This window comes from Henckelia pumila, chromosome 2 (assembly GCF_033568475.1).
Source record: "Henckelia pumila isolate YLH828 chromosome 2, ASM3356847v2, whole genome shotgun sequence".
Lineage (NCBI taxonomy): Eukaryota > Viridiplantae > Streptophyta > Magnoliopsida > Lamiales > Gesneriaceae > Henckelia > Henckelia pumila.
This window is the reverse complement of record NC_133121.1, coordinates 16,740,447-16,763,355: the sequence shown is the minus strand read 5'-3', so window position 1 is coordinate 16,763,355 and position 22,909 is coordinate 16,740,447. Positions and strand designations below refer to the sequence as shown.

At 34.5% G+C, this 22,909-nt stretch overlaps 2 protein-coding genes across 5 annotated transcripts; one reads left to right on the top strand and one right to left on the bottom strand.

Moving 5' to 3' along the window:
- The first annotated feature begins 6,024 nt into the window (after positions 1-6,024).
- Positions 6,025-13,803, top strand: LOC140881074 (xanthine dehydrogenase 1-like). 2 transcript variants are annotated; one of them, XM_073286082.1, is made up of 15 exons: positions 6,028-6,166; positions 6,261-6,437; positions 7,045-7,144; positions 7,309-7,417; positions 7,960-9,444; positions 9,539-9,781; positions 9,903-10,217; positions 10,359-10,598; positions 10,775-11,059; positions 11,149-11,370; positions 11,604-11,765; positions 11,852-11,986; positions 12,199-12,435; positions 12,765-12,938; positions 13,394-13,803. In XM_073286082.1, the coding sequence occupies exons 2-15, from the start codon at positions 6,299-6,301 to the stop codon at positions 13,634-13,636; spliced, it is 4,089 nt and encodes a 1,362-aa protein (XP_073142183.1). In that variant the 5' UTR covers positions 6,028-6,166; positions 6,261-6,298; the 3' UTR covers positions 13,637-13,803. The 2 variants fall into 2 exon arrangements, with proteins under 2 accessions (XP_073142181.1, XP_073142183.1); XM_073286080.1 differs by having other exon boundaries at positions 6,025-6,437.
- Positions 13,804-14,272: 469 nt separating this feature from the next.
- Positions 14,273-18,196, bottom strand: LOC140879751 (ADP,ATP carrier protein, mitochondrial-like). Of its 3 annotated transcripts, none has more exons than XM_073283622.1 (4): positions 18,121-18,196; positions 15,684-16,199; positions 15,218-15,589; positions 14,273-14,843 (listed from the first exon to the last, which is right to left on the bottom strand). In XM_073283622.1, the coding sequence occupies exons 2-4, from the start codon at positions 16,185-16,187 to the stop codon at positions 14,547-14,549; spliced, it is 1,173 nt and encodes a 390-aa protein (XP_073139723.1). In that variant the 5' UTR covers positions 16,188-16,199; positions 18,121-18,196; the 3' UTR covers positions 14,273-14,546. The 3 variants fall into 3 exon arrangements, with proteins under 3 accessions (XP_073139723.1, XP_073139725.1, XP_073139724.1); XM_073283624.1 differs by lacking the exon at positions 18,121-18,196 and adding an exon at positions 18,076-18,114; XM_073283623.1 differs by lacking the exon at positions 18,121-18,196 and adding an exon at positions 17,446-17,490.
- Positions 18,197-22,909: the final 4,713 nt, after the last annotated feature.

The following is a 22,909-nucleotide window of genomic DNA, read 5'->3' as shown; positions in this document are numbered from 1 at the left end:
TAATTCAATTGAACCGGTTTGAATAACATTATTTATATTTATTTGTGTTTTTTGCCAATCCATTATTGCTAGGATAAGGAGAAGGCATGACCATTTCACTGATGATTCCAGTGTGCATACAGACACGAGCACAGTTGCATCAGTATAGGTATTTGCTTTTGAAAAAGGTGCAGAAACAACAATCATTGTCATTTTTGGTTCATGGAAAGTTAAAGTTCGAACATTCATTCACATTGTGACAATATTCATGATGTAAGTAATTTATTCACACTTCATTGTTGGTGTACATACAATTTTGTTCCTGCATTCATCTTAAGAATTCAAAATTTACTGCCAAAGTCTATGTACTCTGTCTGATAAATGGATCTTCTATTCCAGGTTTGAATTCACGATTGCAGAAAGTAACTTTTAAAATATAATTTAACTATAACCTTCTTTTCCCCCTCTCATTTCTCTTAAAGTATTTTACATTTATCTCCCTTACATCTATATTTTTGAGAGCTAGGTGTACGTGACAAAGCTGATTTTTTTTTTCTTATATAGCTTTATCTTTTCTTTGTTTTTTGATTAATGTTCATGAAGGATGAATATCAGGGAAGGGGTAGCAACATGAGATTAACCATTCCAGAAGTTGATCCATTATCCAACCAAGAGGCTCGAAATATTAGGAGGCAATCATCATCATCAGTTGCAGGGGGTTTACCTCCATTAGGCAGGTTCATTTTCAACAGTGTATTCTTTCTTCTGATTTTTTTTTACTTGATTCCAAGTTTAGTACATAAACATGATATCATATTTCAGATTCTTTATCACTTCTGGGAACAATCCAATAACATATTTTTTTTTTAAATTCATGTTCTTTTACTGATAAATAAGTGTTTAAGTTTACTTTCCATTTTAATCTATTCATATTTGTTTTATGTTTGTTTTTATTTTTAATAATTTACAGTATGGAGATACAAATTAAAGGAAAAGAGATTGTTGCGGTTTTTATGAAAGCTTGGGACGCTAACATGTGCTGAAGGAAGGAATCAAAGTTTTTCGAGATTAATGCATAGTTTTTTCCTAGTGTTAGAAGATTGTATACTAAATTTTATTTTAGAAATTTTTGAATTTTGAGTGATTTATAATATTGAAAATTTGTGATTTAATTTTTTTTTGTTTTTTGTTTAAAAAAAGACAACGCTTTTTAAAGCGTTGTCTTTACCAGAAAAAGACAACGCTTTTTTGAAGCGTTGTCTTTTTCAAATACAACGACGCTTAAAAAGCGTTGTTGTTTTTAGATACGACAATGCTTAAAAAGCGTTGTCTTTTCCAGAAACGACAACGCTTTTTCTGCGTTGTCTTTGACCATGGTCTTTTACAACACTGGCTACGACAACGCTTTTTCGGGGACATTAACAAGTGGAAAAAGCGTTGTCTTTAGCCGTTTTTCTTGTAGTGGGAGGCTCATAAACCAAGGACCAAGGCTCAAGTTTCATTCTAAGAGGTAGGTCGGTCCATAGAGGTAAGTGTTGGAGAAGAAGCACGTTGACTCCAAAAACATGAGAAAGAGCTCCATTAAGTTGGACCTTAGTCATGAAGATCCATAGGATGAACCAAGAGCTTATGACAATATAGAATAGTGAACTAAGAGTTGAAGAGGTTAATCAAATAATGAAGAGGAGAGTGTAGAAACGAAGTTGAGAGTTTGGATGCGGAGGAAAAGAGCGGAACAGGAGCTGGCCCAGGGTGGGCGAGTTCCAAGAAAGTAAGTTCCAAGGAGGCGAGCCTCAAGGCTCTAGTCTCGTACACATGTTTTGGATCGGCCGAGAAGGGCGAGCCCCAGATGAGGAAGCATGTAAGCTACACACACATAGTCTCCTACAAAAGAGGCGTGGTTTCCTACATCTCCCTCTATAAATACCGGGTTTGCTCATTTTATTTGTGACTGATTATTTTAATTTTTGAGGGGCGCTTAAGCTCCCCTCTCCACTTATTTATTGTCCGACTCTGACTTGAGTGTCGTATGAGCTACGTCGGGACATCTGCTCGGCCCCTCTAACACACTTTGTTTTGTTTCAGGTTCACTCCGAACTCAAAGTTTTGGGCTTAAGTTGGACTCATATCTTGGATTAGACACTCTAATTTTAGTGAGTATCACTACCTAACACAAAAATCGATGAGACCGTTTCACTTATCAATTTTGTTATACAGATATCCAACTGATCCAATACAAAATATTTCATTTGTGTCAAATTTATTATTTTTCATTGCAGATGTGGATTGAGTCGACACATCTAATAAAAAAACTTACTCTTATACCTGAAATTGAACGTCATATATCTATACCTATATGTTAATCCTCCACCCCTAGTAAGATGATGCGTTGGAGCGATATTCTTTTCCCACCAAATGTTATGTTTGAGTTTTCGTTTATTTTATATTTCGTTAACTCGTTGAAACCGAGGATATGGTTTAAAAAAAAACGATCAATACAAATTACAATTTAGAGGTTAGAGATAATCATTATATATAAATATTATGTTCATAATAAAATATATTAATACAGATAAATTTTTTTTTTTTTTTAAAAAGGTTGACCGTATGCTTTTGTTCCTAATTTTAGGCCTCAAACACGAGTCATGAGAATTGACCCAAACAATTATATATGATCCCCCTTTACAAAAGTCCACATTATATAGTTATTTTAATATTTTTTGGATAGAAACCAATAATTTCGCTTTCACCCATGAATAAAATATAATCGGAGTTCCTAAAAAAAAGGACGCATAAATTTTTTTGCTCAATTTTGCTTTCCTTTTATTAGTTTAAAATAAATATAAACTACTGTGAAAAAAATATTGTCAAAAATTTCCCTCCATCTTTTTCAATTACTAAATTTAATTATTTTGTCACACATCCCATTATAAAATTATCAGTTCCAATTCTCTTTATCCAGTTTGTAATACTAGTGCCAATTTTTATGGAAGTTGACACATGTGTTGATAATCCAATAACTAACATTTTCACCACATTATCGGAGGAAAAATAGTCCAATGAAAAATAGTCCAATTGTAGCATAGAATGATCCATTTTACATATATTGAAGTAAAAACTCAAATACTTATTACTAAACCATGTTACATTGTGTATCTCATGTTGTGCTTAGATTGATAGATTTTAATTAGTTATACTGCTTACAAACCAAATCTTAAATCCATACCCTAATATATTGCACAAGTAATATATAGAAAGTAAAATGAATTTCAAATGACATCGTTATAAGATGAACTTGAAATTCATTACAATTAATTTAAAAAAAACACTGTATACATTTTAGAAGTAAATTTGAAGTTTATGAACTTATTATCTGAACAACATAAACATATTTGAGTTTATCTGAAATCCACCCATCCAAGAAAAATATTGCATAATTTTTATATCAATAAAACACTTTCTGATCAAAGCGAATCGAATGCAACAGAATAAACATATAATTAGAATATAATTTATAATTCACCCTACCAGTTTCAATACATTAATCAATTTCCAAATAAATAATTATTAATTTTTTAAAAAAAAAGAAAAAAAGAAAAAAAACTTTGGAATGTAAGTGATGTTGTTAAGGGTGAGTTTATCATGAGAGGATGACAAAATGTGAAAGACCACATGACACGCACTTCAGTGAGACGACGCGTGGCGTGTGAAGTGGACCCCACAGTCATGGTTGTCTCACAGCCACGTTGCTCTTTGCTTTCCCACCCAACATACGTCGTCGTATCTCTCACTTTCTCTTTTCGGAAAATTTAAAATCATTATTTTATTATTAATTTTTTTGATTGGTATTTTATTTTATTATTTAAATGGCTTATGCTACGACTCATGTTTTGTTCGGGGTGAAATGAAATGGACGCGTAACGGGAGTGATGAGAAAATAATTATAGATTTATGTATGGTAATAATAAATTATATTGTATTTGATGAGTTTAAATCTCAAATTGGACTTGGTTAGTCGAGTTGATTTTAATATATATATTCATCAAATACAATATAATTTATTATATATATATATATATATATATATAAAAGAGTTGGTTAAGTTAAAATCGAACTAATCGTCGAATCAATCGATTTTCAAAATTGAAATGTAACAGATCGAATAAGTAAAATTCGATATCCGAAATAACCGGTTATCTTTTTTAGGAAAATAAAAAAATACATTTTATTATCTAACATCGGTCAACCATTATTTTAAAAAATGGACGTCCTGTAGTCTATTACACTATTATTATTTTTTTTAAAAATGATTGACCAAATTCATTTTCCAAAATAACCCTTAGGCTTTTTTTTGCTCTCATAAAATTTGGATCATGACAAAATTTTATAATTCAGGCCTGACAAATTTTAAATTTATTACATAAAAACCTTAAAAAAAATTTTGAAACCCAAAATGGAAACCGAATTTAACAGAAATGATTAAGAAAACACCTTGAGTCAATTACGTTGGCCCATTCTTCTGCAAGTCTTAGAGGCCCAATTCATAAGACTAATCAATTGTGGGTCCAATTCAAGCCCTTGGTTAGTTTTTTTATCCAACACCAAATTCTAAATGTTTATTTCTATATGTTAAAAAAAAAAATCGAGCATCTCAAAGTTTTAAGTTATGGCCTTCTACAAATACCAATAATCAGATATGGCCTTAATGTAAGTTAATTTTTAAAACTAGCCTTAAATTCCAAATATATCATTTAACACATTATTACATTAAACACACAAACATATATAATTGAACTAATATGATAATATAATTATCAAACTACTACATACATATTTTATTAAATAATTGGTCTATTTCACTTGTGTTTTAATTTAATTGCATTTGTTTTTATATTCAGATTTATTTTTTTATTTAATTTATGTTTATAATATAACTTTTATTTAATTATAAATTCTTATTATGAATTAATTGTAATAGTTATTGTTGTTATTATCTGATTCATAAATACAAATTCATGACTAAAAAAATTGCAACATAAATAAGTATAATCCTTATGTATTGTTATTAACACTACTATTGTCATTAATAATATTATTAGTTTCCCTTTAAAAAAAAATTTATTAGTTTATTTATTATTATTCCCTTTTAAATATTCTTCAGATTATGTATTTAATTTTAATATTCGTTTTATGATTAATATTATCGATATCAAATTATTCCTTATAATTTAGTATTATATTTATTAGGATTATTATAATTATTAATATAATTTCTACGTTTATCATTAATATAATTATTTTAATAAATTCTCATTATTTTTAATATTTTAATTTATTAGCATTCATATTATTATTATTATTATTATTATTATTATTATTATTATGAGGAACGATTAATTATTCATCAAGAATACATAATTTTATTATTCGTTTTATGATTAATGTTATCAATATCAAGTCATTTCTTATCATTTAGTATTATACTTATTATGATTATTATAAGTATTAATATAATTTCCATGTTTATCATTAATATAATTATTTTAATTAATTATAATTAATATTTTAATTAATCATATTAATATATTATTATTATTATTATTATCACGATGATCAATAAATTATTCATGAAGAAAATAAATAATTCATAATAAAATAATTTTATTTCAATTATTTTGGAAATTGATTCTTATTTCTTTAAGTTGTAATATTTTATTGAGATAATGGAATGAATAAGGAAAGGGCATTTTTGGATTATTAAACTATAAGAGGTTATATTTTATAATATTTAATAAAGAAGGCTATTTTTGAAAATACACTACTAATGTAGGCTAGAGCAAGTAAATTCTCTTTAAGGAGTTAAGACTCATACTGACTAATTTTAAATTTATTTATTGAACTTTTATCAAATTACAATTATACCATTGTTATATAATTTGGTATTTTTTAAAAAAATAAATCGATCATTTTCATAAAATCGACTTCTTGATAAATTTGTCAGCATGCATATTCTGATATTCATAGGTCTATCCACTGATATTGAAATAGACCGACATATTGGCAGCCTTTGATGTATAGCTTGCATTTTCATTTTCTCGGAACAATTACCAAATCAGCAAATCCAAAGACCCATGCTTTTAAAGTGAACTTGTTCTATTATTTCTGATGTAATTTTACGCGACTGTTGGTAATGAAATTCTCATTTTGATTGGCTCAAAAAAAAAAAAAAATTTCTCATTTTGATTTGTTTTTTTTTAAAAAAACGAAATCGTCTGTTTTAGCCAAGAAACACCCTGAAAATTTTGATTCCGAGTTAAAGATGGGATCTTTGACGAAGGAGTATCAAGTGACGACCGACGATGAATCTGAAGCTAAGGAAGCGATTCTGTTCGTTAATGGGGTCCGTCGAGTTTTGCCCGACGGTTTGGCACATTTGACTCTTCTTGAATATCTCAGAGGTGCGTTTAACCAGTGGCGGAGATTGGTCCGATCGCTCCGCCAATTTTTTTTATTAAATATATATTTAATTTTGTATATTTATATGATTGTGTATTCGGCCTCGTATTCGGGTCGGCATGATTTCTCCACTGATTTTTTTTTTCGAGTTGGCTTTAATTATTTTGATTTTAGAGCTTTTTTGTTTCGCTTGCGCGCAAAAATTCAGTCTTCAATTTTCTTGAATTTACTTGCAAAGGGATTAGTCTGCTTCTTCTTTTTTTCTGGTATGAGGTTTGAAGTAAGTGTTATAAACTTGGTTCGAGTGAGTGATTAGTGTTTGATTTGCTTCAGATTGAAGTTTTTAATTACTGAATTTCTTTGTTGTCTTCTTGGTTAGATTTGTTTCCCGCCCTTTTATATTGATTTGTATTTCTTTCGTTTACCTTTTAGGAAGAACTGTCTGATTGTGTTTAGTTCATTAAAACTGTTAATGTTCATTTCTTCATAATGGGTCAAATTTCTCCCATTGTTTGTGTTGGATATAACACCATTTTTTTTTATCTTAGCTGATTCTTTATTTGCTTTGCGGTAACTGTTTTTCTTTTTGTATTTTCATCATTAATTCAGGTATAGGTCTGACCGGTACGAAACTTGGATGTGGTGAGGGTGGTTGCGGGGCATGCACTGTGATGATATCTTATTTTGATCAAAATACTACGAAATGTGTGTAAGTCTCCCATCCGGAAATGTAGTATGTCTTCTTTCCGAAATACGCTGTTTAATTAACCTGTAAATTTTTTAATATCTTGATATTGATATAGATTTTTTTGACTTAATATCTAAGTATAGATTTTAATATCATTCAAAAGATAACGCTAACCGCTATTTCAGGCATCTTTCAGTAAATGCATGTTTGGCTCCTCTATATTCTGTCGAAGGGATGCATGTGATTACAGTTGAGGGTGTTGGGAATCGCAGATATGGGTTGCATCCAATTCAGGTAGACTCTTTCATCTTTAAGAATGCAGTACGAAATGGCCCAATCTAATGGCCTCTCAACTGAATCATTTTATTGAGTAATCAGATTTGCTTTGATAATTTATATGTGATTTTTAAGTTCCATTAGCAAAGTTAATTACTATTTGTTGGAAAGGATAAATTTTCTGGTCAGCCTCTCAACTTAGATTTTTAGGATTTTTGACTAAATGATGGAAGTGATAATGAGTAACTCACTCAGTTAGGATTCACCTTGAATAGTTGGGAGTTCCTATATGAACCTGACCCCCACTGATGTGCTATGCTGATACAGTCGTGTTAATAAAGGAATGTTCCAGTTTCTGTACTAACACAATATGGAGTGTAATCATATCTTAAATTTTGTTTATTTGTTCCCAGGCCTTTTCCGTTAAAAGTATTATGATTTTTCTCTTATAAAGTTTATGCTACCACATAATCTCCCAGTGTTTAACAGGGTTTCTATTAATTGTGATGTACTCTGTGTTCGTTTTTTGTTCTTATTTATTCTAAAGCACCATATTGCAGGAATCATTAGCACGTGCACATGGTTCGCAATGTGGTTTTTGCACCCCCGGTTTTATCATGTCCATGTATGCCTTGCTACGATCCTCTAAGATATCACCCACCAAAGAGGACATTGAAGAACACCTTGCTGGAAATTTATGTCGATGTACGGGTTATCGACCAATAATAGATGCTTTTCGAGTATTCTCCAGAACGAATGACGTGTTGTACACCAATGGATCCTCTACCCTTTCGAATGGCGAGTTTGTTTGTCCGTCAACTGGTAAACCCTGTTCATGCCGGTCGAACAGCAAGGATTGTGAAGCAAGTCCCGAGATTTTGAAGCCACTTTCTTACAATGAGGTTGATGGAACTGCATACACTGACAAAGAGCTCATCTTTCCACCGGAACTTCTCATGAGAAAATCGACTTCTTTATGTTTGACTGGTTCAAATGGACTTAGATGGTATCGTCCCTTGAAGCTTCAAGATATATTTGATTTAAAGGCCCGATACCCAGGCACGAAGTTGGTTGTGGGTAACACAGAGGTCGGTATTGAGACAAGGCTCAAAAGTTTCCACTATCCTGTCTTGATCCATGTTGCTCATATTCCTGAACTCAATCAATTGACTGTAAAAGATGATGGCTTGGAGATAGGTGCAGCAGTCAAACTTTCAGAACTTGCAAAAGTGCTTAAAATAGTTGTAGACCAAAAAGCTACTTTTCAAACTTCATCTTGTAGATCTGTCCTTGAACAACTTAAATGGTTCGCTGGGACACAGATAAGAAATGTTGCATCTGTGGGAGGAAATATTTGCACTGCCAGTCCGATATCTGACCTGAACCCTCTATGGATGGCTGCTAGAGCAAAGTTCTGCATATCTGATAGTAAAGGATATATGCGGAAATGTGAGGCTGAAAAGTTTTTTCTTGGTTATCGGAAAGTAGACCTTGCCACAGATGAGATCCTTCTCTCCGTTTTTCTCCCGTGGAACACTGAGCATGAATATGTGAAAGAATTTAAGCAATCTCACAGGAGAGACGATGACATTGCTATTGTTAATGCTGGAATGCGTGTTTGCCTTGAAGAGAAGGAAAAAAAATGGGTGGTTTCTGACGCCTCTATTGCTTATGGGGGGGTTGCTCCGTTTTCTTTTTCTGCAAATCAGACGAAGAACTTTTTGATCGGAAAGCGTTGGGACCAAGAACTGCTGCAGAGTGCTCTGAAAGTCCTGGAGAAGGACGTTGTGCTGAAAGAAGATGCCCCAGGGGGAATGGTGGAGTTTAGAAAATCCCTAACCTTGAGCTTCTTCTTCAAGTTTTTCTTATGGGTTTGTCATCAAATGGATGGACAAGCATCCTTTGATGAAGCTGTACCAATAACTCATCTTTCGGCCATAAAATCATTTCACCATCCATCAGTTATGGGATCTCAGGAATTCGAGATTGTAAAGCGTGGGAGTGCTGTTGGTGCTCCTGAAGTACATCTGTCATCGAGACTTCAGGTTTGCACGTAAATGTGTCGTTAATGTACTAAGACGTGGTGAGACCGCTAGTAGCAATTATTATTTCATTTCACTAATGATTTACATTTCTCAGGTTACTGGCGAGGCAGAGTATACAGATGATGCTCCCATGCCTCCCAACAGCTTACATGCTGCTTTAATATTGAGTAAAAAGCCTCATGCTCGTATACTTTCAATAGATGATTCAGAAGCTAAGTCTTCACCAGGGTTCGAAGGAATTTTTTTTGCCTCAGATGTGCCAGGGAATAATTCTATTGGGCCAATTATTACTGATGAAGAGCTTTTTGCTTCAGAAGTTGTCACCTGTGTGGGTCAGGTAAATTTTATTTTCTACTAAATTTTTCTTTATCTAACAATTCTTTAGGTGTACGCTGGTTGACTAACATTAAGAAACTAAATTTGTAATGCTAAAAACTTTGTAAATTAGTATCCTGCAGATTATTGGTGTAGTTGTTGCCGATACACATGAAAATGCAAAACTTGCCGCCCGTAAAGTTATTGTGCAGTATGAAGAATTACCTGCAGTTTTATGCATAGAAGATGCCATCTTGTCTAATAGTTTCCATCCTAATACTGAAAGATGTATGCGGAAAGGGGATGTGGAACACTGCTTCTTGTCGGGTGCATGTGATAAGATTATAGAGGGAGAAGTTCGGGTCGGTGGGCAGGAACATTTCTACTTGGAGCCAAATAGCACTTTAATATGGACAATGGATGGGGGGAACGAGGTTCATATGATTTCATCTACTCAAGTAAGTTGTGTATCGTATAAGATTCTTATTCTACGTATCATAAATTTCATGTTTAGGTTGCTTTCGTTTCAATGATAGGATGCTTGCAAAGACTCGTGAACAAAATTATCTTCAAAAGTTGTGACTTCATTCCTTTTTCAGTGCCCTCAGAAGCACCAAAAATATGTTTCCCGTGTTCTTGGGATTCCAATGTCCAAAGTTGTCTGCAAGACCAAAAGAATTGGCGGTGGATTTGGAGGGAAAGAAACGAGGTGTGCCATCTTTGCTGCTGTGGTTGCCATTCCATCGTATTTACTGAATCGTCCTGTGAAGATAACGTTAGACAGGGATGTCGATATGATGACAACTGGACAACGTCATAGCTTTCTTGGAAAGTATAAGGTATTATTATTTACGCCTAAAATTGCTTGGAGCATGAGAAATTTTCAATCCTGTAAACACCGTTAACATTTCATTGAAGTGATTAATAACACATTCATGGATGGATGTGGTGTTGGGAGGATGGTCACTTCAGAATCCTGAGGAATACAAGTCAGTGATCTAATGATGTTTTGCAGGTTGGTTTTACAAATTCCGGAAAAATTCTTGCTTTGGATCTTGAAATCTTCAATAATGGCGGAAATTCACTTGATCTGTCTCTTGCGGTGCTTGAACGGTCCATGTTCTCGTCCGACAACGTCTATGAGATACCAAATGTTAGGATTAATGGAAAGGTTTGCTTCACTAATTTACCCAGTAACACTGCTTTTCGAGGCTTTGGTGGTCCACAAGGCATGATAATTGCTGAAAATTGGATCCAAAGAATTTCCTTGGAGGTTAAAAAATGCCCGGAAGAAATTAGGGTAGGACAGAGCTTCCCTTGATGAGTTAATAGTATTTCATGTGCATTTGGTAAAATTTTACAATTCACGTTATCCTTTTCCCTTTTCAGGAAGCCAATTTTCAGAGCGAGGGATCAGTGTTGCATTATGGTCAAAAAATCGAACACTTTACCTTGGAGAGTCTCTGGAATGAACTGAAGCAATCTTGTGACTTTTCGGCTGCTCGCAAGGAAGTTGAGCAGTTCAATCTTCATAATCGGTGGAAGAAGCGTGGAATTGCCATGGTACCTACAAAATTTGGCATCTCTTTCACTGCTAAGTTTATGAATCAGGTAATCATTGAGAGTCACGTTTTCCCCTAGGTAAAAAGTGCTTTTGGTGATTTAAACATTTTTTCCCTTTCAATATTTCAATGTCAGCTCAGCTAGTATAAGTGATGAAAAATTTAGAACTTTTTGCAGCCGAATGTCTTGCAAAGTTGTCTTTATGCTAATTAGCCACTTCCTTCCGTGTGAATATTAGTCGTGAAGTAAACTTACTTTCTCCCTCTGTTATTTGGTAACAGGCAGGTGCTCTTGTTCAAGTATACACAGATGGAACCGTATTAGTCACGCACGGTGGCGTTGAGATGGGGCAAGGCCTACATACCAAAGTTGCGCAGGTTGCTGCATCAGCATTCGACATTCCTCTCAGCTCTGTATTTATATCCGAAACAAGTACTGATAAGGTAACAGTTCATTGATATTTTTTAGTGTTAATGTGAGTCATGATTCTTATATTATGTCTGGTGCCTACTTGTGTGGCTGTTCTCAGGTTCCGAATGCATCTCCAACAGCAGCTTCTGCGAGTTCTGACATGTACGGTGCGGCAGTTTTAGATGCATGTGAACAAATAAGAAAACGGATGGAGCCGATTGCATCAAAACATAATTTTGGCTCGTTTGCCGAGGTAAGCTTATCTGCACCTCAGCGGCCTATTTCTTTCACTAACTTTCCATTCTTATCTTGCTGAATTTTCATTCATCTCTAACAATCTTGGAAAACCAAACATGTTCCACACTGGTTTTCATATTCTTGTCCATACCATCCAAAACAGCCTGTTTGATTAAACAGTCAGTTTATGTCATTCACTGAGACGAGTTTGATGCTTTCGATTATCAGCTTGCTTATGCATGCTACATGGATAGGATCGACCTTTCTGCTCATGGATTTTACATCACACCTGATATTAACTTTGATTGGAAGACGGGGAAAGGGTCTCCATTCCGTTACTTCACTTATGGGGCTGCTTTTGCGGAAGTGGAAATCGACACGTTGACCGGAGACTTCCACACGAGGCGAGCAGACATGATTTTGGATCTTGGATTTTCTATTAATCCTGCTATTGACATTGGACAGGTGGTTTCTTGTTCATGACTGTTTACAAGATTTAAGCAGTTATAATTATTGTCTGTGTTATTTCACTGCAATGAAGTGTTTTCCATGATATATAGCAGTTTGTGTAGCCTATCCTTGCAGAAAATTGTGAAATCAACCATCTGACGTGTTAGCGACTTGTTTATTTTGACGTTTATAATTATAACAATCCATAACTTTTGTTTCAATCGCATCTATTTATCTAGCAAATGAACATGGCCAATAGATTAATATAATGTTTGCACTCAAAATCTGCTACTCATTTCTTGTGAATAACATTATTTATCTGATTTGACTTGCCACTCTTTCAGATTGAAGGAGCATTTATACAAGGTCTTGGATGGGTAGCATTAGAAGAGCTCAAATGGGGTGATGCTGCTCATAAATGGGTACCGCCGGGATTTCTGTATACGTGTGGACCTGGTAGCTACAAAATTCCTTCAGTTAATGACGTCCCGTTTAAATTCAAAGTCTCCCTCCTCAAGGTAAACAAGCTAATACTTGATTTAACTGGTTCAAGTTCACGTCCACCTTATACGTGTTTATTTCATTATCATATGAAAACTCCTTTCTTCAGTAAAAATTGGGAGAACAAGAAGGCAAAGTTCTTTTTCTTTGTTTCTTTGTTAGATAACGGAGGCTTTGCATTTTTGTCCGCTCTCCGTATTTATATACCATCAGGCATATTTGATTTATTTGGCTGTTAACAGTCGCAAGAAATTTGGTGTTTCACCCATTGACTCTTCCTCCTCTTCTCCTCCTCCGGAAAATTCTTCTAATGACTTTTTTTTGTCCATAAAGTTGCTTGGTGGTTATATACTACAGAACTTCTTCGGAAAATTCTAGCACCTTGTATACTACAGAACAAAATATGCAATTTCTAAAGCCTAGTACGGCTCATTCATACTGGGAACCAACTTAGACTGTTACGAATTTGCAGGGTGCTCCAAATGTAAAGGCCATCCATTCCTCAAAAGCAGTGGGAGAGCCCCCATTCTTTCTTGCCTCGGCCGTCATTTTCGCAATAAAAGATGCCATCATCTCTGCAAGAGCAGAAGTTGGTTGCAACGATTGGTTTCCTCTTGATACTCCGGCAACACCTGAACGAATACGGATGGCGTGTTTGGATGATATAACCAAGGGGTTGGTGGGCTCCGATTTCAGGCCGAAGCTTAGCGTATAGTTAATACTCATTTCAAGTGTGGTTGTGTAACTTGTGTTGCAATACTGCGCAAATGTAAATATGGGGTTTTATCTTGTATAGTGTACACGGTTGAAGAATATTATTATTCGAACTTCGAGAACTATAGCTCAGATATAACTAATTAGAGTCAAATTTGAGCCTTCAAATTTTCTCCCATACCATCCTATTCGGTAACACATCTAGCCCTACCCTAACCACCCTAGTCTCCACGCTAGACACAATCTTAACATGTTTGATTTAAGTAGTGTTTGAGAGAGATTTCAAAAAGTATTTTTCATTTTTTATTTAACAAAATTTAAAAAATTATGTGTAAGCCCAGCCCGTAAATCAATCCTGAAATAAATCAATCCTGAAAGAGAAATTGAAGAATAATTTTATGCTACACCTGGAATATTTTTTTTTCCATGATGTTGTCAAATTACAATCATTGGATCATCAACACGCATGTCAATTTCCATAAAAAACAAAAAAAAACGTTGTTCTAAGAGTACATCCAAAAACATCCACCTTCAGATATAATCTTGAGATATTATTCAAAGGTAGCATGAAATTTCCTTTTCATGACAACTAATTAACATTGGAGAAGATACACCATTAAACTAACAAATGCAGATATTTTACTCAATTAAACAGAGCGTTAGTATTTTCTTAAAATTCAAGGTCTCATGAAAACAATAACAGGATCCGTCTTAGAGTAGGCAACCCCTTCCATAACAAGGTTCCAGTAACAACCCCCCACCCCAAAAAAGAGGGAAACAGACAATGTTCGGGTTCAGACCCTCTCTGAATTTGAATTATTCAAATTGCTATAACATAGCACGGTCGAATTTTCAAACTAAATAACAAAAAATTTTCATCACCATCTTCTTCCCAAGGAAAGTGGCGATTTTTAACCACCTCCAGATCCGTATTTCTTACCGAAGACAATCATCTGAAGTTTGTCGTAACCTGCAAGCACACCAGCACCAGCAACTGCACGAAGAATGTTTGCACCGGCACCCTTGAACAAAGATTTGGCACCTTCGTTCTTAAGGATTTGAGAGAAAGCATCCAGAGAGCTCTTGTACTTCACGGCTTCACCAGATGTCATCATCATTCTTCTACGGACAGTGTCAATTGGATAGGAGGCAAGACCAGCACCATTTGTGATGAGCCAACCAAGCGCAAAGCTAGCGAAGAAACTGTCCTGTTGTCACATGTCATGAACGGGTAAATCCCATTATATTGGTAACTTCCAAAAAATTAAAGTGTAAATAAAAAAAATGCATTATGTTGAAAATCATTGGAACTGTGCCATGCATAGAAGTGGTACAGACCTGGGAATTTAGTTAAGGGGAGATTTAGTGCATTTTGGAAAGGCAGATTTTACACAAGTTGCACATATAATCATAACAAATACCCATTTGAGGAGAAAGACAGTTTCTCCTCCCTAATGAAACAGAAAACTGTTTTGAAAACAATTAAACTAAAGTGAATAAAAATTCTCCTCAAAACTATGATACAGCCTTGGACCCAATCAACGAACCTATAAGTAGCAATCCAGTATAGAGAACTACTAACCTGCATCGACCCCGTCAGGACCACAGGCTTCAAAGAGTCGTACAGTCCAAAGTATAAACCACGATACACAATAATACCAACACATGAGATGTTGAATCCACGGTAAAGACCGGCAATACCATCAGATTTTAGGGTCTTTCGGTACACATCAACCAAACCATTGAATTGCCTCTCACCTCCCTTCTTTGCAGCCTTGGAATCATTGGCAAGACGAGTACGAGCATAATCCAAAGAGTAGACAAATAGCAATGAGGAAGCACCAGCTGCACCGCCAGAAGCAAGGTTGCCAGCAAACCATTTCCAGTAGCCATCACGGTCTTTCTTGAAGTTAAAGAGTCTCTTAAAGTAGTCCTTGAATGCAAAGTTTAAGGCCTGTAAAAGAAGTTATTACATATAGCAAATCATGGTAAGAGCATATTACAGAGATGTAAACTAATGCATAGTGAATATAAGAGGGTGGGAGAACCTGAGTTGGGAAGTAACGGATAACGTTGGCAGTGTTCCCTCTCCATAACGATACAAATCCTTCGTCCTGCATGGTTCTCTTGAAACAGTCTCCAATTCCCTTGTATGGTTCCGAGAGTCTACCAGACTTGATCATTTCATCTTGATTTTGAATCAAAAGCTTTACCCGCTCAATAGGGGCAGCAGCTGTTTTTGACACTGCAGCTGAGACTCCACCCATAAGAAAGTCGATGGCAAAGTGTGTGAGGCCTTTCTCAGCCGGAGCCTGGACAAACACTGGTGAAGCATTTGCAGAAATCAACGGCAGATTCTGAGAAACTTGACAAGTTATCGGATACTGCAATCCTGCATTTGTATAATTGCCATATGCAAATTGTCTCTGATGCATGGCAGGCCGCTGAAAACCCCCATATCGTGTTCGGACATCCTGGGATAAACTGGAACTTATGTGCAGCTGATTAGCTACCTTATGTGCAATAGTTGGGAGCTGGTGCTGATCAGTCATTTTAAGGAATATCTGCAGTAGAACAAAATAGGCAGGCAAGGACTAGTCAACAGCAAAACCAAGATCATAAGGTAGACAAGGACCAGTCAACCACGAAGCAAGCCAATTACAAGGACACTCTAGTTCTTTGGTGGTTACATAGTACGGAAAACATTTCAAAAAATTGGAACTCAAACAAGAAACTTAAAAGTTAAAACCACATAGCAGAGCGGCATAAATTCTTGATGCCAGAGAACACACGCAATACAGAATACTAGACTGCACCATAAATATGGGTATCATATAGACAAAAAATGACAGCCATGCTAATAGTCATAATGTGAGGTGTAAATTGTAATGGGTTCAAATCTAGTATGGATATTAAATGAAAGGATGTTGAAACATGTCAAGCGCAGGAGTTTTCTGACCAAGCAGAATAAGGGAACCAACAAGATGAGTGCCATCAACAACTAACTTCGTCTGTCATTGATAAAACGGAGTACATCAAACCAAATGACCATGAAAAATGAACCCAAACTCATTTCTTTTATTGACTCAAGCAGCCTCCCACATGAGGCTGGGCAGGTTCAAACGAATAAAGAATTTTGCCATTAAATGTACACACCGACAGAACAAATTCCACTGGTTGAGTCAAGAAAAAAATTGTAACAAGTTAATCTTGAAAATGTTCTGAACAACTTGACAAGGGTGCCAAACTGATGTATAAAAATTGAGATTCAAATTCAGGAAAGAACCAAATTAATTTTTAAGCTTCTAGCTCTTTAGATTCTTTTATTTCTGTAATCTTTCTATCCTTTCACAATATGAAAAACAAGAATCTGACGTGCCACAAAGATAACAAATCTTATTTCAAGTGTCTTCGATCAGTATCATTTTTCTCTTTTGTTTTCTGTACATTCCTAAGCCACATCCTGGCCTCTGTTCTAACACTACCCTTGTCCATAGATGCTATAAGAGCATCGTTTCCAAGAATTTAGAAACCACAAAGTGAGAACGTCAATTAAAGACTCTTTGGTAAATTGATGCACAAAATCAAAATCAAAATCAAAAACCGGTTTGACATACAGGTTTAGAGCTCAAAGCATCCACGAGATATACCAACAATAAGATAAAGCACGGATGTGTACGTTTTGGCCCCAATGGGGTGTCCAAGTTGGTGGAGTAGGTGAACTCTTGACCATAGGTCAAGAGTTCGATTCTCTTTGCCAACAACTTCTTGGACTAGCCTGTCACACAGGGCTTGCCTAGTATGATTTACCTAACTGGCGTAGTTTGCAGGCTATTGCGTTAGTCGGGGGTTTACCCAGAGCGCACCGATAGGTAGCGGCTGCGGGTTTCCACGTCACAAAAAATAATAATAATAATAAATAAATAAATAAGATAAAGCACGGGAATGCAAAAAGAAAAGAAAAAGCATAGCCACGACAGATTATGACCAAATACGAGCGACTAAAACGTAGCAACAAAATAAAATCATACTTAAGAAAATCATTGTTCTCCCTTCTCCAACCAAATGGACTGTAATAAAATAAAAAAGAAGTCACAAACACAATAATAATCATGCATAACTCTTACGCGAATACAAATAACAGAGCATTCATATCAAATAATCGACAAAATCGGTTCAGAATTTCAGATGTTCTGAGACAGATCTAAGCTCGTTCGGACCTTGATCTTCCGACCAGCACATAACTTTATCAACCACGGATCTAAAGAAACAGGAACCCTTAGATCAAGTGAAAAACACTTCTACTAACCAAAGGAGGAGCAAAAATCCAAAGCGCACGAGGAAAAACAGTTTTAAAAATTTTATAAATACAAAGAACAATCAAATGGAATTGAAATTTAAGCAGGATACTCAGAAAATGAAATCAAACAAAAATCATACATGGATGATATCGATGAAAAATAGAATCGGGACTCGAGAATTTACCAGAGCTGTGCTCGCCTCGCGAAAGGGAAATGGGAATGGTTCAGAGAAGTACCAATTGGAGTGGGCAGAGTGTACATATACAGTTAACTCCTTCAATTAATTGATTTTTGCATCAACCACCCAACGTTTTATGATATTTTCACTCGGACCCCTTTTGGGGGTCAATTGATTTTCTTTCAACTTTGAGACCAAATGTCCGTTATGCCCCTATCATTGTCATTTTTTTAACTCCAATTGTTGTTGGTATTTATTTATTTTTTAAACTTGTAAATTATATAATTATAATATTTGCCACAATTATCCACACCAACATTCATTCTCTTTCACATAAATTAAAAATAAATTAATAATATTTAATTGAAGAATAAAATTAAAATCTTGAATGTTGATAGTTTTTTAGATTTAGTTAAAATCAATTAGTAAAGAATGTATCTTTTCATTCAGAGTAAGTAGTGAGACTGTATTTTATTTTTATTCGTGATATGAGTTGACTTAATTTTCATATTTATAATAAATAATAATAATAATTTTAACATAAAAATAATATTTTTTTATTATATTGTCTCATAGCCACGTGTGTTAGTTAGAAAGATGCAGAATTACACATTTAGCTTCTCATTGATGAACCCTTGGCAGATGGGCCCAAAGTGCAAACGTTAAAACAAAACCAAAATTATAGAATCCATTCACGTTTTGGGAATTTATAAATTATAATACGAGTCTGACAGGTTTTTATAACTAGGTGTTGCTTTTGTCGAAAAACAAAAATCATATCCTTTATTATCATAATTTTTTAATCCTATATAGTTTTGAAATGGAATGAAAATAAATACAAATTTAGAAATATCTATAAATATATTAAGTATTAAATATATTGCTGTAACTTTTAATTCTCATCAATTTCACTCTCTCTAGTTTTTTTCTCTCCAATCCTTCATTTATACTTTGTCGAAAAACAAAAATCATATCCTTTATTATCATAATTTTTTAATCCTATATAGTTTTGAAATGGAATGAAAATAAATACAAATTTAGAAATATCTATAAATATATTAAGTATTAAATAATTTGTATAAATGAAGGATTGGAGAGAAAAAAACTAGAGAGAGTGAAATTGATGAGAATTAAAAGTTACAGCAATATATTTATAGAAAGGGTTGGGATAATTAATGAATATGTCCCCAAAGTTTTCTAACTTTCCCAAAAATATACTAACACTTTTTTCAAAGCCAATTACGTCCCTATTTTAACAAAAAGTTTCCCTGATATGTCCTCCAAACTAAAAATTTCCTATACTACCCTTATTTTGATATTTTGTATTAAAGTTCCCAAGGGTTAACAAAATGGTATCAGAGCCTAGGTAATTTTATTCAGACTTTATATTATTCATTAAATCATACTTTTCTTTGTTGAGGAAGAGATTTTCAACAAATCATGGATTCAAACGAGAGTTTGAACCAGAAGGATTTCATTTATATGAAATCACATAAATAAGTGAATCTATTTGAAATAGATTCACAACAGAACTTAAAGAGACTTAGGTCTTTCATACTCTCTGAAGAGATTAAGAAATATGATTTTAATTCTCAATTTCTAGAGATCACATCGGATTCCTCTAAACTCTCCGGAGATCTTAGAGAAATTCAAAAGACGGTACAATGCTACAGTAATTATCTGTATAAAAGACCTCGGCAGATTGGAGAAATTCTTAAAAAACAAGAAGAAATTCTTGTAACTCTAAAGGATCTTCAAACAAAAATCATAAATCTAGAACATACTTCTGGTTCTAGAAAGGGAAATACAGGAGGAAGGTTACTACTCTCGTTTGGTACCGAACCTCTGTTACATCAGAAAGGTAAAACCAAAATGGTTCAAAAACATTTAACTGATGGTGAATTGATGATTAATCTTATAAAGGCAGTATCAGAGAAAAACACTATCTGATGACTACTTTAGAAAGATTAAATCTCGAGGATCTACAAGATCTTGCGGATTCTTTTTCGAATCTTAAAGTAGTAGATCTAAAAATGAATTTCCCTGAGGATGAACAACCCATAGGGAATCCCCCGAGATATGTGGTTAAAACAGAAGAACCACATAGTGAGTTTCATGTTGGAGAAAATTCACATACAGCAGGAACCAGATCAAGAAGGAGTAATATACCAATACATCAAACTCCTTATGGAAAAACTGTTTTAGACCCGATACATCCTTATGAGGTTATGTTAAACCTGGATGTTCTGGACTTCAAAAACAGAGAAGATCTCATATATGATTGGACATCAGCCATGAGAATAGCAGCAGGAACTTTAGATCTCAATAAAGAAGAATTTATCAAACTTCTGGAAATGAGTCTAATGGGATCTGTCGAGATAGCTTGGGAAATGACCATGCTAGAAACCAAGGAATCAATCTTATCAAGAGAATCACTTAGCGAGATTGGAGGAAGAATGGCCAACCTTTTTAAAGCACAATTCATAGGGGTAGAATATTTCAATAATCAAGATACAGAGAAAAAGAGAAGATATACTCAAGCTCTGTATAGCCTCGAGTTACATGATATATGTTTAGTTGATGAATATATTATGTTATTCACCAAATATAGATGGAATTCGGGAGTTGAAGAAAATGTAGACATTCAGCTATTTTTCGCAAAAATGCCAAGCCCCTGGAGAGAAATGTTGATAAAAGAATATGTTCCAGGTAATCTTGATACATTAGCAAGACGCGCCTCCTTTTTTAAAGGAAAATTGGCGGAATGGTGCCATATGGCAGCATTATAGAAGAACTACATAAAAATAAGGGGTATTAATAAGCATACTCCTCTATGTTGTAGAGAAATGATCTCCCTACGGTTATAGGGAATAAATCACAGGGATTTAAAAGGAAAAAATTCAGAAATAATCCCTACAATAAAAGAATGAAAAGTCCTTGGAAACCAAGAACATTTTGGTCCAAACAAAAGGTCAGATCCTATAGATCAGGTAGAAGAAGTGGACCTACAAGAACATCCCCAGCAACAAACTCATCACAAGGCAGGGGAAGAACACCATCTAGAAGAACTTTCAGAAAAACTCATACGAGAGCAACTGAAAGTTTCAAGGATGCAACTGCTGGACATGTGGAACAAGAGAACATATATCTACAAACTATCCAGAAAACGAGAAAAGGGGAGTTAAACTCTTTGAAGCAACACCAGATATGGATGATGCGGTCTTCTTTCAAGATCTAGTCCAAGTATATCAATTTGAGGATATCCCCTCAGATGAAAGTATATACGAAGAAGAGATATTGTTTAGCCAAGATGAATCTGAAGATGAATCAGAATCAGAATCAAAATAAAGAAGAGGTTTTTCGACACGAAACACATGAGAGTTTGGCTGGATTTTTTAGTTAAACCACGATATCTCATAATATGGTCCAAAGGATTATGAGAGAAAATCCAACATTACATAAGTACCAAGGATTTTTGGCAGGACAAGTAGAAAGAGTTTTATGCAACCTAGGGCTTAGACAAAGAAGACATCATTTGATTTACAAAGTATCCAGAAGGGAAATGGCAATCCCGATGGAGTTAACAAGTAATCAAATAGAGATGCAGTTAATTCCTTTTGAAGAAGTAAGAGAGGAATTGCAAAAGCTGAAAAGCGATGTACTAAGAACGATGTCTTGGATTCATATTGGAGCAATTCAAATAATGATCAAGGCAACTTTTAAAGAATGAATAGATTCACCCATAGATATCGTAGTATGTGATAAAAGAATGAGGAATATCCAAGATGCTATTCTGGGTACGATCTCAGGAAATCTATGTGCAGGAAAAATTGTAGGAGTTATTTATCCAAGAATAACCTACAATTTAGCTGACAGAGACTTTAGTCGAGCCTTGACGTTGCATCAAAACTTCAAGAAAAAAAGATTAATGAAGGAAGGTAATAGACCATATTCTATTACTTATCAAATTTCATATGCTCTTTCTAATACACACCATTCTGAATTATTTATTAGAAATGAGTTTATTGAAATTCCAGAAATCTTTGGGAAAGTTGCTCAAGCAATATACCCGGAAAGAATCGAGTTTCCTTTAATACATGAAACAGACATTCAAATACAAGATAAACCGGTCATATACAGAGATCTTAAAATAGAACCCCGGATGTTATCTTTCCAAGGTGACCGAATGACAAGTCGAAGGTGGGAAAAATCTCCCATTCAGGAAATTCCACCAAAAAAAAAGAGTTTTCAATAATAGGAAAACTTAGATCTCCAGAAGGATGGAAAGAAGTCCAAATAGTATTCGAAATTACAAGTCACAGGAACCAATTTTCTTGTAACTCGATTTACTACTTAGAGCAGCAGGTAACAGGAACTTACCAAGGATTAATAAATATTGGAGAATTGAAAGTTCAAATCTATGGAATTCCAGGAAAAGAAGTGGATCAGCTCATTCTTGGCCTAGAGTTTCTGGAGGACCATAAACCATGGAAACGCCTTGAAAAAAGAATAGAGTTTATGACAAAAGAAAAGACTTGGAGGATTAAATAAGAATTCTACGAGATGGAAAACCAAAAGAATTGGATAAGGGATAATCCCTTAATCAGATTCGAAAACTCTGTTTACAAACAGAGAAAGAAGCAACTGTTGAAATTAGTAAGTCATGAACATGATTTACTAGAACACATTGAATAAGTGGAAATGAGTAAACATACTCTACCTTCTGAGGCCTTAGGAAAACTAAAGGAGAATAGTCTTAATCGGATTACTAAGTTACAACACAGTCTGTTAAAAA